This window comes from Aspergillus pseudonomiae (assembly GCF_009193645.1).
Source record: "Aspergillus pseudonomiae strain CBS 119388 unplaced genomic scaffold BDV37scaffold_83, whole genome shotgun sequence".
Taxonomy (NCBI): domain Eukaryota; kingdom Fungi; phylum Ascomycota; class Eurotiomycetes; order Eurotiales; family Aspergillaceae; genus Aspergillus; species Aspergillus pseudonomiae.
In genome coordinates, this window is record NW_022476075.1 from 66,204 (window position 1) to 83,456 (window position 17,253).

Consider the following 17,253-nt stretch of genomic DNA (forward strand, 5'->3'; position numbering starts at 1 on the left):
GAGAAGAGCAAGCGAGGGAGGAGGAGATATTTGAATGTCTTGCTGGAGCCGTGAGGATGGAGGGGCACTGAGGGGAATGAAGTCAGTGTCGCCGAAGAGGTACGAGTGCAAACACCTGTTGCTATCCAATCCCCTACTGCAGTCCATAGTATAACTTCGTTCTGACCAGGTTCACTGTCCTCCGGGTCCACTCGGCCAATCCTGGTGGCATCTCAGCGAGTGGGGTCCCATCAGTTGACTGTTTCTCAAACGCCAGAAAGCCCTCAATGCAATCCTAGCCGGATCGATGCCTTATTTTTTTTTTTATTTACCGTTTGCCTGGTCAAAAGTATAATACCGCACCTGACCGGGACGACACTCGATCCGATAGGATACGATACGATCTGAATTCCACCGCTCAGCATCCTGCGTGGTGGTTGTGTACAAGACGACAAACACATCGGCAAAAGGGTCAAAGCTACGCCCAAGACCAGAAATGACTTCATAGAATCAGCCAGAACTCAGCCCCACTCGGTGCGTACTAGACCAATTTACCTACTTACTAGCATTTACCTACTTCCGGACGGGTACACTAGACTCGCATCGTCGTCCCATGACTTCACTCCCCCACTTCGCGTCCCGCAATAACCTCATCAAACCCCCCAAACAAGGCACACGAGGAGAAAGCCAGCGAAAGGAGAAGACAGAGAACCTCCAGGAACCACCCTATCGAAACAATTTGGTTCCTGATGGGCCATATTAGAAGCTTTGTCGAGGCGGCGGACCCGCCCCCTGACCACCACCATCACTGATATCATCCACGAAACCGTCCATGGTTCTGGACAAGGGACACGCGATGTATGTCCCTCCGGAAATCCAGATCGCAAATACACTCCACGCCTTGCTCCACCTTTTTTTTTTTTTTTTTTTTTTTTTCCACCACAACCTTAGCTGTTAGGTCGGTCCTTACTGCCACTTCCCGTCAACAGAGGTTACTCGTTGCCTGAGGACTGAATTGGCGCATCAGGTGATACAGTACTTAAAACGTACAGCCTTAGTATGCATAATGGCGTTCCGAGCATGTTTCCTAGGCCGACAGAAAAGGAAGACACAACAGAAAAGACTTAAGAGTAAAGCAACAATGAATCTAGCCACCACCGCTGGTCCTTCTTAGTCAGTCCCGATTGATCAGTCAATGGCAACAAGACCATGGCGAGATCTTTCAAGCCTGTTATGATAGCATTGCCAACAGGACATGCAGAGCAGCTCAAGTTAATGCTTGTGGCTTGGGTCCCATGACCATAGAGCTCCCTAGCTCCCAGAAGTCCCTGAACTTGATACGAAATATATATCGAGTTCGAGTAGTACCAATCTAAGCGAGAATACGGCGACTGCAGCCGGTGTATTTCTGAGGTCTGGCCGGGTCTATTCAAATTTTGCTAGTTGATGCTACCTATACTGTACAATGGAGGCTCCCGCATAGAAAAAGCAAGACGACGGACAGGAAAAACTATTAATTATATTTTAACCAAAGAGGATAAACGCCCCTAGGATAGGAATAGGGTCATCACAACATCGGAACCAGTCGTCTCAGGGATACCAGCCCAGTGACACGTCTATTTCAGTCCAAATCCTTCACTGTTGAGCACTGCTCCCCAGAGTCTCCGCTCCAATTGTTCCCGCGTAGTATACCGATACAGCCCTAGCATATTGAAACATGTACGTGCAGTTGGGAATCGTGACGAATCGTCTCCGAGACAGGCCACCCGGATTATGAGACTCGTTGCCCCCATGGCTGGAATACGGTCACTGCCTGTAATGAACGATAGTATCTTTCGCTGTGCCTGCGGCTGTGTGTGCTCGAAGAAATTCCAGAACCACTGCACGACCGGCACCATCTCTGGCCGGGGGTCCGACCAGTTGTCGTACGTGGCAACTGCCCGTAAGGACGCCACATCCAACGGTTCGTCTGAGCCGCGTACTAGAAGTTCAATCTCTTCAGGGCGAAAGAGGGACAACGCATTGCCGCCACAGACAGTGAAGAAGCCACGTTTGAAGGGCTCGAACTGTCTGGTAACGGCCGTATCCAAAAGGTAATGAACATACAAGTCCACAAACTCCCGTCGGTTCGCATTGGTAACAGGCCGCTTGTCACCCCCGGTGCAGAGCGGCACCGCAACTACTTCGCCGTAGCGATCCATTTGAGCGACAAAGTCATAACAAAAGGTCTCCGCAACATCTCCTTCGAAATCCAGAAGGGCTCGGAGGCCCTTCGCAAGTGCAGGTCGATACTCAGCCAGGTCATCTAGGCTACACTTGTAAGTCGACCGTGTTGTTGCAGGCTGCGGTCCAGTCGTCTGCGGAGCGGCAGCCAGGAGTTTCTTGAATGCGAAGGGGGGAAGGTTTATATCAAGTATTGTGGAGTTGTAAATGGCTAGTCCCAGTAGAACTCCGACCAAAAAAAACTGCTCCGATGATTCAAAGCAGTATGGATTGAAATAACAAAACTGCGAGTCTTCATCATAGATAAAGAGTCCTGCACACACGTTAGTACACATATTTATCAAGGGCAACGAAAATCCTACCATGATGAGGGTCAAAGATCTCCCGAACCAACAGCAAGAACCATTCCTTGCGGAGACCGCCTGCGTCCACACCCTCTTCACCAATGAATTCAATACGGAGGCCCTTCTTGATCTCTTCTTGACTCGAACCTACGACTTCACTAACACTTCGTAGGCTATCATCGACCAAACAATCGCGTCGCACCCTCAACAAAAGATACTGGCTGATCGCTTTCCGACTCAATATGCTATTGAAGAAGGCTTCACGGGCTTTGACTTCCATTTGTCGCCGTGCATCGTGCTCAAGTATATGAATCTTGGCCCAGATGCTAAGGAAGAATGGATATTGACAGAAAGAGAACTTCGTGCTTTTAGACTCCCAGGCTTCAAAATCAGTCACAAGGTCCGAGTAGTCTAGCAATGTATTATAGAATGCGCTGACTGGGACAATTTGCCCTCGTCGGTATCCTTGAGGCTTGGCCGCAGAACCTGCTTCCTGACCGAGTACTCCATCCGGCTTTCGAGCAATGGTGGCGTTGTTGGCTGTGAAAAGAAGTGACATTACCCTCGCTGCTGCCCGAAGCTGCCAGTCATCACTATAGACCACTGGCTGATCACGTTTCTCGTTGGCCTGTTTGTTGGTGCTTCTCCCATTAATCGCCGCGTGCAATTCCGCTGGCGTATTGCCGGCGGCGCTGGAAAAGCTCGGGACTAAATCGTCGTCATGCTGTGCCGACTCGCTGCGTTTCCGCCCATGTTGACGAGTCAGACGATATGTCACGAAGCTGCCGACGAGATCGACAAGCTTTTCAAATTGCCCAGTTGAAAACCGCGAAAACCAAGAAACAAGATAGTGATGGCAGTCATTGGGTAAATTCGCCAACAAACCCAATATCCGCTTGACGATGCCGGAGTGGTGGCCGGGTCCCCCGCTCCGATGTCTGGAGGGAGAATTGATATCAGGAGGCACTAGTCTATGAGCTGTATCTTTCGTATTAGACGGTCTTCTGTGACTACGGGCTGCAGAAGCGGCTCCAGGATGGAGCGCGACGTGTTGACTCGACGAGTATATCAATGGATTCACCAGGAGCATCAAGAGGAATCTAATATCCTCTGGTCTCTTCAAAGGCCGCCGGGGCCGCTTCAAGAGATTCTCGGTAGCTTTCATGAGTGTCCTGTGCAGGTGCAAGCGCGACTCCATGAATTCTCTTTCAATTAGGCTCATGTCAGCAGTATCCCACCTCTTATTCCTTGTACAGTCATCTTCGTCGCATGCATCAAGAGGCTTCAGCCCTGACCACTGCTCAACCCATGACGTTCCTGCTGTCATGATCAACTGGTACCAGTGTGCCAGTTCAGCCCAGTGGATACGGGGACTCCTGGAGCTGACCGCCCGTGCAGAGCTAGTCGGTTTTTCTTTCAGGTGATGGGAACCAGTTTGTTCGGTTTCGTTCATCCACCAGGAGGAGTTTTCGGCTAAATCTCCTAACAGAAGAGTCTTTGCATCTGGTTCAAATACTGGATGTGCATGCGTAACACTATTGTCCGGCTTGTGTTTAGGAGGGCTGCATTCACTTGTAGACGGTGGCGCATGTTGTGTCGTAGTGAAAGAGCTGTTGAGGCAATCACAGCCTTTGAATGAACTTATGATGTACTCTTCCACCGCCCTAAATATGTAAGGGCGATTTGGCCTATCCCTAGCGGCATAATCGCATGGTCGCAAAGCTTCCCGTGGAGAACGGTCTCTTTTTGGCGTGTTCTGTACATCCCGATTCCTCATATGGGAGTCTCTTCCTTCGGTTGGTAGCGAAAACGGAGCAACATTAGGTTTCAAGTAATTTGCTGTGCCATTCATCACATCCGGCCTGCCAGACTTACTGGACGCTGACGCACTACGACCCCGAGGGTCTACCGGCCGGGGTTCGGTGAGATATCCAGACGGTTTACCCGGGGACCTTGATGAATTTTCGTCTTGTCCGTTGATATGTCTGTCCGCCTGGCTTCCCGCGGGGGACGCTCGTGGGCCCCGCCCATCCAAGAGTTGTCGGAGATAGCTCGAAATGCATTCATCAATGATAGCTTTCGTTCGTTCGACGGACAATGGAATAGCTAAACCATGCAGACTAAAGTTAGACAACAAGCATTGAAGAGTGTTTTGACGCTAGAGCGCACCTTTCCTGGGGATCGTCGGCAATGGCTTGTCGTCCTTCCCTGGATGAGCATGCCCGCTCGACTCGATGGGCCCTCTGGACGGTTCCAAATCATTGACGGTGAGGCATTCTGTACATCTAAAGACTTTGAGGTTCCGGGGCCATCGGACAGAGCAGTTGCATGTCATGCACTTTCCTGTCGTTAACTCCTCCCCCGGTGACAAACGTGGGGCGCCTTTCCGAGGGCTGCTGGAAAGGGGATCTGGTAAGTACGTGACCTCATCATCATCATCGTCGGAATCTAGAAAGTCATGCTTAGATATCGACTTGTTTCGCCTTCTGCCGGAAAATGGTAACGGGAATGGATGGCTGATCGAACGAGAATGTCCTCGACGTGGAAGAATATGTGGCGGCGAGGTTGCTAGATTTGCGACCATGGAGGGCGGAAATTGGGCTTCATGGGGCAATGACGACGGGGCGCCCCTCTCCGTCGGCAAAGGAGGGAGGGGCGCATTTAAATCGACAACATTTGAATGTGAAGTTGAAGGGTGGGATGGATTACGGGTAGTCCGCGGCGGCATATGGGCGCATTTGTTTAATTCAGGCTCCTGCTGTTGAGTTGATTTGAGCCCGGCAATGGAACAAAAGTTGCCGGGTGGGTGGACAATATAAAAGGGAACAAGATCTTGTTTGTCGCCCAGAGATGTGGCTCGAAAGATACAGCAGGGGGGTCAAGTTTTGCGATTCCAGGTCAAGCTAAGTAGTAGGAAGTAATAGTAGTAGTAGTAGTAGTAGTAATAACCGGGACCGGATGCTGCCGACGACTGGCAAGCTAACTTAGGCACTGGTGCACTACCTAACTTTGGCATGGGAGGAAAAGGTTAAGAGTGTAGCCCACCAACCGAAGTGGAGATTCAATTACTGTACGCCGGAGTAGTTCGTTGCTGAATTGATGAGTAGTAGTGACACGAATAAGGGTCGGAGGGGGGAAGAAGTTGTATGTAGCACAAGCGAAGGCAAACCCTGCAGATAAAAAAGAAAAGGAAGAACCAGTCGGACTCGAGATGATTTGAAGTAGTAGAGACAGTACGACGGATTAGGGAGGTCGCATGGGGGGAGGTGAAACCGTGACTTGCTCCGTAGTTGAAAGTTGCAATCCGGAGGGGACAGCCTGCCTTAGGCAGCCCACCTTCCCACACTGACTTTGCCCTATGAGTGGCCGGTCCATGAACGCCGGGGCAGTTAGTTACGCGCCAATGTGACGCTCATGCTACTATTTTGGGCGTCTTGAAAGGTCTCCATAGCGGTAAAACCTGTGCACCGTACTAGCCGTCAATCCCCGCTAGAGATTTCAATGAGACTGAGAAGTCAATTGGGCGGGTGTCACTGTGCAATTAAACCTGTCTCGCAATTGAAACACCATCTTCGCTACCACCATCTAGTACTTCTGCTTATCCATCCGCCTGAGGGAATTTCGGAGATTCATCCTCCTTGGAGCAAATTTATTTCACAACTTCTTTCTACTCATGCCATTGCAAAGCGATATGCCGATGCCCTGACCCTCTTGCCAGCTTACATGACCTACGAGATGCTCCAAGCGGTTGAACAGAAATAGTCATACTTCGTTAGGGGAATATAAAAATTGAACCAGTGAAAAGATTTTTGCTAACATCCGATCCGAAAGATCTGTTGCATTATGCTCGCACCCATTTCAAGGATATAGTCATAGAAGCGAGTTTTGATCGAGATAAACACATCCTCAGAATGAGATTTTTTCCACGACACACAACCCCAGCTATCCACCAAACTACGCTTAGCGGTATCTCCAGTAGCTCTGGGTGTTCTGGAGCTTCCAGGTGTGGCGGCGACCAGCCTTGGTGTTGTTGTAGCGGTGGCCCTTGTTGATACCACGGGACTTCTTGCCAGTGGCGGTAAGACCACGGGCCTCGCGGTGCTATTTGCAGAAAGCCATATCAGCAATGGTCTCGCAGAGAGACTTGGGCAGGAATAACGAACCTTGTGGACAGCATTGCAGATCCAGTTGATGCGGGCATCACGACGGATGGCCTTGTGCTGGGGGTCGACAAGGATAACCTCGAAGTACTTGTAGGTGGAGTCCTGGTTGATCCAGTAGGAGTTCAGGACGCGCAAGTTGGCGCAACGGCGGCCAACACGCTCCTCAGCGGTAGCACGAAGAGCACGCTGGTACTTGAGCTGGTTGATACCCTGGTTGGTGGGCTTGCCTACAATCAAAAACTGTTTAGCTCTTGTCCTTCCCGGCGTGCTGCACAATACTGATGGAGATTTTCTGCATACCGTAGGTGGCACCCTTGGGGGCGGGCCTCTTGCGGCCACCGCGTCTCACACGGATACGGTAGACAACATAGCCCTGCTTGGCCTTGTATCCGAGACGACGAGCCTTGTCGGGGCGAGAAGGACGGGAAGCACGGTGGATAGCGTTCAGCTGACGGAGCTATATTGATGCACTCTCAGCAAAGTTCAACGAGTGTATAGCAAGACACACGAAGGAATGTGCCACATCCATCCGCCGGCGAAAAAAATCGTATCGAGCCGCCCAGTAACACCCTCTGAAGAAAAAGGTATCCTATGGCATAGCACACGAGCATCCGGCGGGATGTTAAATGATCGATATTGAGGGGGGGATTCTCACCTCCCAGCAACGGACACGGAGAAGGAAGCGGACCACATCGGACTGCTTCTTCTTCTGGATTTCTTCCACGTACTTGAGGGCACCCATCTTGAAGGACACAGATAAGTCAGCGTCAGAGAATTGATGGCTCCCAATAATTCCAAAACCGTTGTTGAAATCGTCTTGAGAACTCAGGAAGACTTGGGTATTATAAACATACCTTGTCGGCGGTGGCAGGTCGTCTGTTGTCGTCGAAGTCGCTGCTGAGGTGTTGAAGGAACAAGATCTCTTCAACGAGGTTGTGTGTGGGACGCTAGGAAATTAGGCGAGATCTTCCGCATCCACCAACCAGCGTCCATGCAAGCCCTGTGTATGCCTGAGGTGTCAAATACCCGCCAAGATCTGAAAATGGTTAGTGTGGAAAAAATAAAAAAGCTCTTTAGTTTTCTTTTCAGCCTTAATATCGTTCTACTCTGTAACCTAGCGCCTTAACCTTAAGGCAGCCAAGTTGCTCTTGTGGCGAACCCGCCTGCCTACAAACGTAAGCCTCAGCTACAATATGTACCTCCCTAAAGCGGACAGGGCTCACTACTAGTATAAGTTCTTTCTTGCCAGTCTCTTCTAGTAGAGGGACACAGTCCCAGTAGGTAGTAAATATTGATAACTTTTGAAAGATTCATTCTGTCAAATCATGCATTCACGATATCCCCTTGTATTGTAGACACCTATTCTCCTTGCTCTCAATGAAGCTGACAAAACTTGAATATTCATTTAAGATAAGCATCGCCTCAACAACTACTACTACTACGAGATTCAAACAGAGCACAGATCGCAGATTGATACAGTAGGCAAAAGAAATAGAAATTTGCGAGTACAAGCAGGGAAATCGCGCCAACTCCTGAGAACATCTTGAAGATCAAATTCAAGCAACCGAGCATTTAGGTCATGAAGCTGAAAGTCTATTAGGTATCGACACTAGCGACAGATCGTTATTTCCGTTGATCCGTGACATGCATTTTCTAATTCTTTAACAGGCGAAAAAGGAAATGAAAAAAAGAACAAGAAGAACGCACATTACAGACGAAGGGGAATAAGGTAGACAAAGAGTGGCGGGGAATTAGGGGAAGAAGTGATACAAGGCAAGCATGAAGATTTAGTCGAATTCTTAGCTGAAGGAAGCATTCATGACGTGAAAAGAGGGGTGTGTGAAATACTGAAAGGAGAGGCATAACGAACAGCTGTCTTGCGCCATTTCGTTTTGTCCACTAAGCCCCAGGGAGGAATGACCGTATGTATCAGATGAGGCTTTGGTCGCAGTAATGTAACGCTTCGAAGAAGACTGAAAGGCTATAAAGGCAATATCAGAATAGACTGTTTCCATAATCAAACACTCTTCTTCTCAAGCTCCCGAGACACACCACTATGCTAACAGAAGGGCATAGGGTCAGCCTCAAGAACCTAGAGACAATCCCTGGAAGCGGCGCGTCCAATCTGCAGGAGACTGGTGAATGTGAGGACCAGCAGCTGTTCCAGGACTAGTGGCGTAATCAACATAGCTAGACTCTAAGCCACCATATGCTGCTGGTGGGTAGGGAGAAAAAGGGTCACCGGTGGCGAGCGAACCCAAACCCGACTCTGGCTGGCGGATACCCTGCCCGAAAGGTTGATAGGACTCTGTGTATGCGGTACGCAACGCACCCATCTGATTGGCAATAGCTTCTCTATCAACCCCGTCGCGAGCATGGCCGTATGCCCTGCTTTCCGGGTGATGGGATCGGTCTGTCTGGGTCTCGGTATTGTAACCCAGAGGGTTTGGAGGCTGCAAGCCAGCAGTTGGGGGCGTGACAAACGAAGCCGGATTGATGGCTGACATCCAAATCCTAGTCTTGTAAATTTTGAATAAATCTGTCACAAGAGAGTTGAAGTTGATATATGAGTCCGCGAAGTAATAGAACGTGAGTTTCTTCCAGTCCCTGTGAAAATTTGTTAGCGTTGATTGTCATCCATAATAATCCTCATACGATTCTTACATTTGGAATTCCGCATCAAGTATCTCCATGTTGAGCCGATGTTCTGCAACTTTCTGCTGGCAGACCCGCTTGGCCTTCGCCTCGTTACCTTCTTTATCACGCAATGTTAAAATCTCATGATTCTGGGCAAGTCTCTTAATCAATTTTGGCTTTATATCTGCAGACGACTCCTGCACTCCATGAGTACCATGCGGGCCCATGCCACCAATAGCGCTTCGGCTGCTCAACCCCCCCGAGGGACTGATAACGTTGGCTGCACCGCTCTGACCTTGTCTAGAAAACATCATCAACCATTTGTAATGTTCTTCAGCATACTGTTGTTTCAGTTCACGGGCCCTTTGCATGGAAACATTTGCATGTTGGATGGTTCCGAGATCGGTGCCGCGGTCGGCTTCAACGATGACTAAATCGCCGGGCTTCACTTGAAGGCCTGTGTCTTCTTGGATATAGAAAACATCCGCACGATGGCACTTAAACGTCACAATATAAAGAAGCTGGTTCTGGTGTGAATGCGCGAGGCCGGCTTGGTGGCGGGCATAGACGGTCGGCATCGTATATGCTTGGTGAAGTGACGCTGGCACTGCGGAGGGAGCATCGGCCACACGAAGAGCTTGGTCTCGAGCAAAGTAGGATTCTGCAAATCGACGAGCTCGTAAATACTCCGTTTCCATCTCATGCTCCTCGGGACGAGGAGCCATATGAACACGATAATACTCACGATTCTGGCCTTGCGCATTTGAAAGGGAAGGTTCAGTGACACCAACATAGCTATCCTCCCGGTCTCCAATTCCAGGTCTCGAGGTTGCGGCGACTTGCGATTCACCAGAAATAGAACCGTGCCGAATAGGGATATCGGCAAAAGAGTGCCGTCGACTCTGAGGAATATCGGCCATACTGCCAAAGCCGAGGGAGGTCTGCCAGTGGGCCTTCCTGACATTATCGAGAGCTCTGTTTTCCAGTGCAGTGAAGGGTGGAAATTGCTTTTCGAGGTTGGCCGAGTGCTCGGAAAACCTCCTTCTGGTACTGCCATGGATACTGTTGTAACCAGGGATGTCACGCACTTCGTCAAGATCTTCCACTGCTAAATCTGCCTCCTCTGGGACACTGCCGGGGATGCGGTGCAAGTTATGGGCACCTGTGCCAACTACGTATCCGCCGGTCGCGGATGCGGACGACATAGCACGGTCTCGGAAGCTGCTATCCATCTGGCCGGCAGCTTGACGCAAAAGAGCGTTCTCTCGAGACAGCTGTTCAATGGTGCGGGCCTGATCGCTGGCGTAATTGCTGAAGCTATGCTCTGAACCGTTCGGGCTTCCGTCCTCGCCGTCGTCGTCTTCGCGAACCCGGCCGAGAGTAGCAGGATCATGACCCAATTCTCCAAGGAGGCTAGGCCGAGATGAGCGATGTTGCAACGCCGAGAACTGACCACCATTTCGAGATCGAACGCCAGAGTAGGTCGCACCGGGCTTATTTGCCATTAGATTTAGGAATTCTGGGTCTAATTGGCCTACCGAGTACGACTGCGAACGATAGGTCTTAGGGGTTGGGTGGAGTGGAATTGAGAAAGGAATAGCAGATTCGCCAGATGTCGTGCGGGTTGTAGGGCTCAGCAACTCGTCATTGAAATAGTTGCTTGCAGTTGAAGGGTTAGACATAGTGGGTGATGGGACGATTTCAGCCAAACGAGGAGGAGGTTCTTTTCGAGATTCAGTGTTCCAGATTCCAGTGCCCCATGGGAATGAGCCACTCCCAACGTGATTCCAGTTGATTGAACTGCTCATTACAGGGCTCGTGCTAGGCCATCCGGATTGGTCAGTCGCGGGACTAGTTGGGTTTGAAGCGCCGGAGGACAAGGGGCCAGTGCTGGTCAAAGAAGCCTTTCGATGGATATTGGCAGGCACTTCATTGAGCCACGAAGTACGACGGGCAGGCTTTGGAATGGGGGCAATGGTAGATGTAGACGTGGCCTGCATGTGCTCCACGTCGTCATCTGACGATGCCAATGCCTCTGAATCAGGCGTCGAACGGCGAACACCTGGGTGAGTTTTCTCCAGTCTGACAGACGCAGTAGCATTTGGCGTGGAAGAAGTGCTAGACTTGGTTGTCTGCACCGGTTTATTGGCTTGCGCAGCCATAGTGTTGTAGAAGTTGACGAAAGAGCCCCTCTCTAGTTGTAGAGAAACGCAAGTCTTGCTAGACTTCTAAGTTATGAGAACACAGGAGACCTAAGCACAAGCTCGTTAGTCAGTCGCATGCAATCTACTGTGGCTAGGAACAATAAGGGCTGTCTTCCAGGTTCGCAACAGCACGGGACAATTAACCAGTGGCTAGGAGGAACACAAGACACTTACCCGGGTATTGTAGGATCAAGATCAGCAATTATATGCTGATAGGAGGGATGAAAGCTTTGTGTTTAGCGCTCAAGTGTAGTTGAAACAGTTCACTGGTCGGTAGTGAAAGAATCAAAGTTCAGGAAGCGTGTGGTCAACTTTCGAGATGAGAAACTGAGCAAGGTTAACAAACGATGTCGAAACAGTCTATAATTTCTGAAAACAAGTCTTTCAAAGAAACAACCAAAGACAATCTGAGGTTTATAAACTCTCTTGTTGTACTAAGGTCAGTCTAATTGGCATAGATATTGCAGAAGTGTGCAGTAGAGCGAACAAAAACACAAGAAAGTCTAGAGAAATCTTTGGGAGATATGGATAACCGACAGAAGGGAGTGCAATATATCTGGATATGTCGAGTAAAGGGGAAACAAGTCGTGTCAGAGGATCACGGCGATGAAAGGGTATATACACCGCCAACAACTGCGGGTGGCGATATTGGAAGCTGGACGTGGTGAATTGCCGGATTATAGCATGTCAGATGACTGCCAACCCTATGGAAAGGGAACCTCAACGTAACAGAGCCCTTGACCATCTCTCACGGACTACCAATGAAACTGGTGAATCTCTGGTAGTATGACGATGTTCACTTAGGGTCCCTGGTGTAGTTGATCCGTCGAGCTTTGAACGACATTGAATGACAGATAAAATAAGGATATGCATCCCAAAAACGAGTTCATGCGGTGCTCTTCTCGGCATTCAGAATGATTTGTGCATATTGCTTGAATGTAAGGTGGATGCTACAACATGACAAAGCTTCCCCATTGGGCCCGAGGCAAATCGCGGGGAAAGAGGAACAAAAAAAAGCAACATAAAACATGCAGTGGAATGCGGGCTGCGGGGGGAGAAATTGTGGGTTGCTCGACATTCATCTTAACAGCCTTGAAACATCAAGTATAAGAAACTCTTTGTACATACCGTTCGCAAGTACAATTTCGGATCAAACCAGTAACCGATATAGGAAGCGTGAGAAATTGCCGATCGACTCGACAGGTTACCAACAAGCAGATGAAGTTCGTGATCGCGTCTGTCAATATGGCCGGGGCCCTGTGAGCGATTCTGCTCATTCTATCATATGATGCCTCAACTTACCAGTCTAATAAAAACGAAACTTTTCTTAATAGTCTATCCAATCCCAAATAACAAGGCAGTCTTTGAATCAAATGGGCATCTCCGTTGCAGTATAAAAGAAAGTAATGAGTGCGCTGAAAGAAGCGACCAGGCTTCTATCGAAAATATGCGTAGAGGGCGTCTTGTAAAAGGCCGTAGGCAAGGAGATTGGGCAAGAGGGGCCCCTATCCGAGAGAATAATCGTTCTGTTTCTTTCCTTTTTTTTTTTCTTTTTCTTCCCTTTTTTTCCCTCTTTGGTTCTTTGAGTAATATTTTTTTTGGTCTTTTTTGTTTAATAAGAACGTTATTACCCAGCTCGATTCAAATGGATTCCGTTCACGGAGAATCTAGAGATACACTCGATGTCGGGTTGCGACAAGAGAGTTGGTCCAGAGAGCGCGGGTTCGCGGACGGTAGCGTGACCATGAAACGGATGACGTTGGGAATCAGTGTGGCTCCAGTAACTTATGGGTAGATCCCCTTAAGAGTAGCGCATCTTCGAGGCGGGCGCACACGAGATCACTGGTGAGATAAATGAACCGTCGCGATTCAATAAAGCAGAAATCAAATTGATTACGAAGGACGTTTTCTCTCTTTTTATAAGTCTTTTTTTTTTATTGTTGTTAGTTCGATGGTTGTTGGTAATTGCGAGGAGAGGTTGGAGGCGTGAGGGCGAAAAGTTAAAAGCGGCGTAGCAGCTTCGTAAAGGTGCTTTGGAGAGAGCCCGGAGTGTGGCTTCTGCAACGTTGCTGGATCGATCTGTCGCCCCAAAATGCGGGAGGTGGGCCAGGGGCACAAGGCGGGTGACGGTGCTCTAAAGGTTGAGTATGGAGAAAAGTGAGGCAGAGGAGATCAAATTCCAAGGTAGTATCTGTTCCGAGAAGGAGTAGGATGCGGGAAAGAAAAGAAGAAAGAAAAAAAAAAGAGAGAGAGAAATCTCAAGGGAGGCGAGAAGGAAATGGGAAAAAAGGAGGAGAAGTTGTACAATGATGAGCGAGGATGATGGATAGATAAAAAAAAAAATGCAAGCTAAAACCGTCGCAGCAGCTAATGTACCTAAACCTCAGGCCACTGAGAGTGGACACGAAGGAGGAGAACAACGAGCCACGGGTCGGGGCACCGAGAGGAAGTGGCGCAAGTGGTCCGTCAAGCTACTACCATAATCGTGGTTAGGTTCAGGGAGTCAGTTCATTGAGCTGGTTGGTTTATTGGTCTGTGCCTCTGAACGACATTCATACATGGGTGGATGGACCAACCAATGTCGAATTGAGCTCAGGAGCGGGTTTAATTACTTTGGGGTGGTAGGCGGGGTAAGATATTTTGACAGAAGAGCCTAGATAAACCTCGCATGGAGCCACAGGTCGAGTGCAGAAGGTATGAAGAAAGCGGCGCGTGGACGAATTGAAAGGTACCCATGCGCCGGATTGATAGGAGGGGGAAGGAAATACTACAAGAAAGCATTCGTCGGTTCCAACTTTTCATCAGTCCCAGTGGTGCCTTAGGTATGGAATCCATGTAGCAAAGATCATGTAATGGAATGAGTGGCGGCAAGTGAGTGGTGGTCGTACTTAGTGTAGTATGACAGACAGACAGACAGGTGCAAGGAACTGGTCGGCCATCGATGGAACGCTTTGAGTGGGTCAAGTGGAGGTCAAGTTGAAGATCCTCCGGGGTTTCGAAAGGAATCGGATGCCCCGAGCCACCGCTCAGTGTCCTTGAATTTCAACTAGTCCTGTCGGTGAACAGACATAAGTGGATGCCTCTCCATTGTATATGTACCTATCTACCTTCAATTTGAATAGAGAAAGCGAAAATATCTGTCGCTACAATCTGTTCTATGAAAAGAGATTGAGGATGCAAGCTCTGAAAAGGGTTTGTCAACGCATTCAATTGCATCATCCTCTTCAAGCTTGATGCACAGCGCATGCGACCAAATACCTATACTAGCGCTTGACTACAGAGGCCCAGCCGTAACAAAGAAATATATAGCTCGGTTCTGAGGGGGAGAGAGGGAGGAGAGTAAAATGGGGAATGAAATGAATTGATTGATTAATTCATCCATTCATTCATTCATTCATATGAAAACCGTCGGCTGACATTAACACTGGATGTGTGTGGTGGTCTTCTCCCAGTTGCCCCACCATTTGGTATGCGCTACCATCTGGAGGTTTTGTTGAGGCCACCCGGAAGCAACCCGAACAGGGAGCTATCTTTTGTACTCCGTATATATGTACAATAGGGAAAGGAAGCGAAACAAAAAGAGAAAGGCCAAAATTGAGTCACCCATCTTATAATTATTGTCAAGTTCTACTTTCTTGTCTTTTCCAATTAGATTTTGCTTTTCCATTTTTTTTACTTTTCTTCCTCCATCGTTATTCCCAGGGAAAAGGGTCACGGGTGTCAGACCACTTCTTGTATCATAACGTCATACTGTCGTTACGTTACACTCCACCATACCCGACAATCTTTGGGTCAAAACAGCAAAAGCGTCCAGGAAGATTGTTCGAAGCAAACATCTCAGGTCCCAGGTACATGATTAACCCTCCCATACTTCCACCCATTTGTCGAAGGACGTCGAACATCATCTCCCCTCTTTTGAGAAGTTCTGTTGGACCAACCATGTGCCACACTAAAAAGAAGCGCATCCGAATTGCGGGGGAAGAAGGACGCAATCAAATCATTGTCAGGAAAAAGGATGACCTCCTCACCAGTAAAGTTAGGGTCGAAGGATTGCCCGTCCAATTACGAGACGCAAGTTCCCATGTCATGCAGGATCTTCTGCCATCCAAATTGCGGAGAGAGCTTTCCCGCATTGGTTCTCTCAACCCACGAGCCGCCTTTGCATTTGCCTAGGCTCTTTCTGCCTTTCCAGCCATATTATATTCCCCGCCATCAGAGGAGAGAGATCTCCCATTACTCACCGATATCCCCAAGAAGTAAGTTCTCTTTACAGTGACTGTTTTTTTTTTTTTTTTTAGGCCCCTGGCTACCCTTTCGTTGGTCCAAGGGGGGTGCAACATGACGGACAGTTCAAGAGGAAGAGCTTCTGGTCCCACCCATGGTTGAGAGCTGCTGGACCCTTCCTTTGGCCGCTGGGTCAATGATGGGTAATGACACCAAAAATCCGATGGTAACCCACGGATTGCTGGAGGTGCATTCCAGCCTTCAACGCCCCATTCACTATGGAATATTTCAACTGAGACCGGATTGGTGACGTGGGGATGTTGCACGATTACTCTCATTGATCATCATCTGATACGGTATTGACACGATTTCTTTGATCAAGGTTTCCCTTTTTTCCCTCTTTTTCTTTCCCTCTTTTTTCACATTCGGATCCTTCTTACTTATGTAGTTTTCTTTTTTGAGGTTTATATTCCCCGAGATTCGGTTTAATGCCTTTTTGACTGGTGGTCTCTGCCGGTACATCAGTGTACACAGATATATATGCCATACAGCAGGCGGAAAGAATCGACACCATACAATACCTCAGCCACACACACACACTCACACACAAGCAAGAAACCAATTATTCCATTCCATCCTCCACCACCCACCGGCAATGTCCAAATGCCGATCCGATCTCTCACAATTTTCAACCTCATACAGGAAGACTATGATTTTGGCCGCATCTAGAACCCCGTAGCCCCTTCCAGGCAGGTCCGACCATGTCTAGTTTTCATATAAACCTCCAGGTCTCGAAAGTCAGGTGCTTCCCATCCCGTATAGTAAAATCTGAGGGCCACTAGCAGGAGTAACTAGAGGATGTATGTCCGTAACCCAAGAAATCGACTAAATTAACCCTACGCTTGAGCGCGCACTCCCCCTCCCCTCAGAAAGCAAGTCCATTGCATCTTTACTCCGTAGTAGGCCACTCTTCTCCAATTTGGAACTCCACCTTCCGAGCTTCCACCCGACGCTAGTATCTTTGTTTACAATTCCCCTTGCAGTATTGGTTCTTGCTTGATTGGGGTAATTTGTTGTTGACATGTGTCTTTCGTTCTTCGGCATTCGGCTGCCCATTCCCGACGCCCAGTTTGTCCCGCCATTTTGTGGCGAGCGGCTGGGATGGTGTATGGTTGTGGCGAATTTGGGACTTTTCCAACTTGGGTGCCTGGATTGCGGGAGGTAATGTTGTTAATCTATTGTTCTTGCTTTGATTTCTTACTGGGTTTGTTAACTAGTCCTGCTCAGTGTCGTTGTAGAGAGGTGTATGTTTTTGTAATTGATTTGACAGTATTGTACAAGGTCCCATTGCAGCATTGCAGAGACGTAAACATGAGCATTTCCATACGCGAAGCTATTCTATCCACTCATTAAAACATTGATATGCAACCAATGGTATATAAACGAAACGAACAAAGACATGGGCAGAATACAATGCTT

The 17,253-nt window shown here is 48.8% G+C and overlaps 3 protein-coding genes across 3 annotated transcripts; all 3 read right to left on the reverse strand.

Annotated features, from left to right (window-relative positions):
- Positions 1-1,595: 1,595 nt before the first annotated feature.
- BDV37DRAFT_274678 (uncharacterized protein) lies at positions 1,596-5,274 on the reverse strand (the record flags this gene model as incomplete). Its single annotated transcript, XM_032085277.1, has 3 exons — positions 1,596-2,515; positions 2,565-4,652; positions 4,716-5,274. 3 exons carry the CDS (start codon positions 5,272-5,274, stop codon positions 1,596-1,598), a joined length of 3,567 nt encoding a protein of 1,188 aa, XP_031937469.1.
- Positions 5,275-6,506: 1,232 nt separating this feature from the next.
- BDV37DRAFT_286899 (60S ribosomal protein eL15) lies at positions 6,507-7,451 on the reverse strand (the record flags this gene model as incomplete). Its single annotated transcript, XM_032088016.1, has 4 exons — positions 6,507-6,647; positions 6,710-6,936; positions 7,010-7,166; positions 7,365-7,451. 4 exons carry the CDS (start codon positions 7,449-7,451, stop codon positions 6,507-6,509), a joined length of 612 nt encoding a protein of 203 aa, XP_031937470.1.
- Positions 7,452-8,793: 1,342 nt separating this feature from the next.
- BDV37DRAFT_286900 (PSP1 family protein) lies at positions 8,794-11,508 on the reverse strand (the record flags this gene model as incomplete). Its single annotated transcript, XM_032088017.1, has 2 exons — positions 8,794-9,316; positions 9,374-11,508. The coding sequence occupies 2 exons, from the start codon at positions 11,506-11,508 to the stop codon at positions 8,794-8,796; spliced, it is 2,658 nt and encodes an 885-aa protein (XP_031937471.1).
- Positions 11,509-17,253: the final 5,745 nt, after the last annotated feature.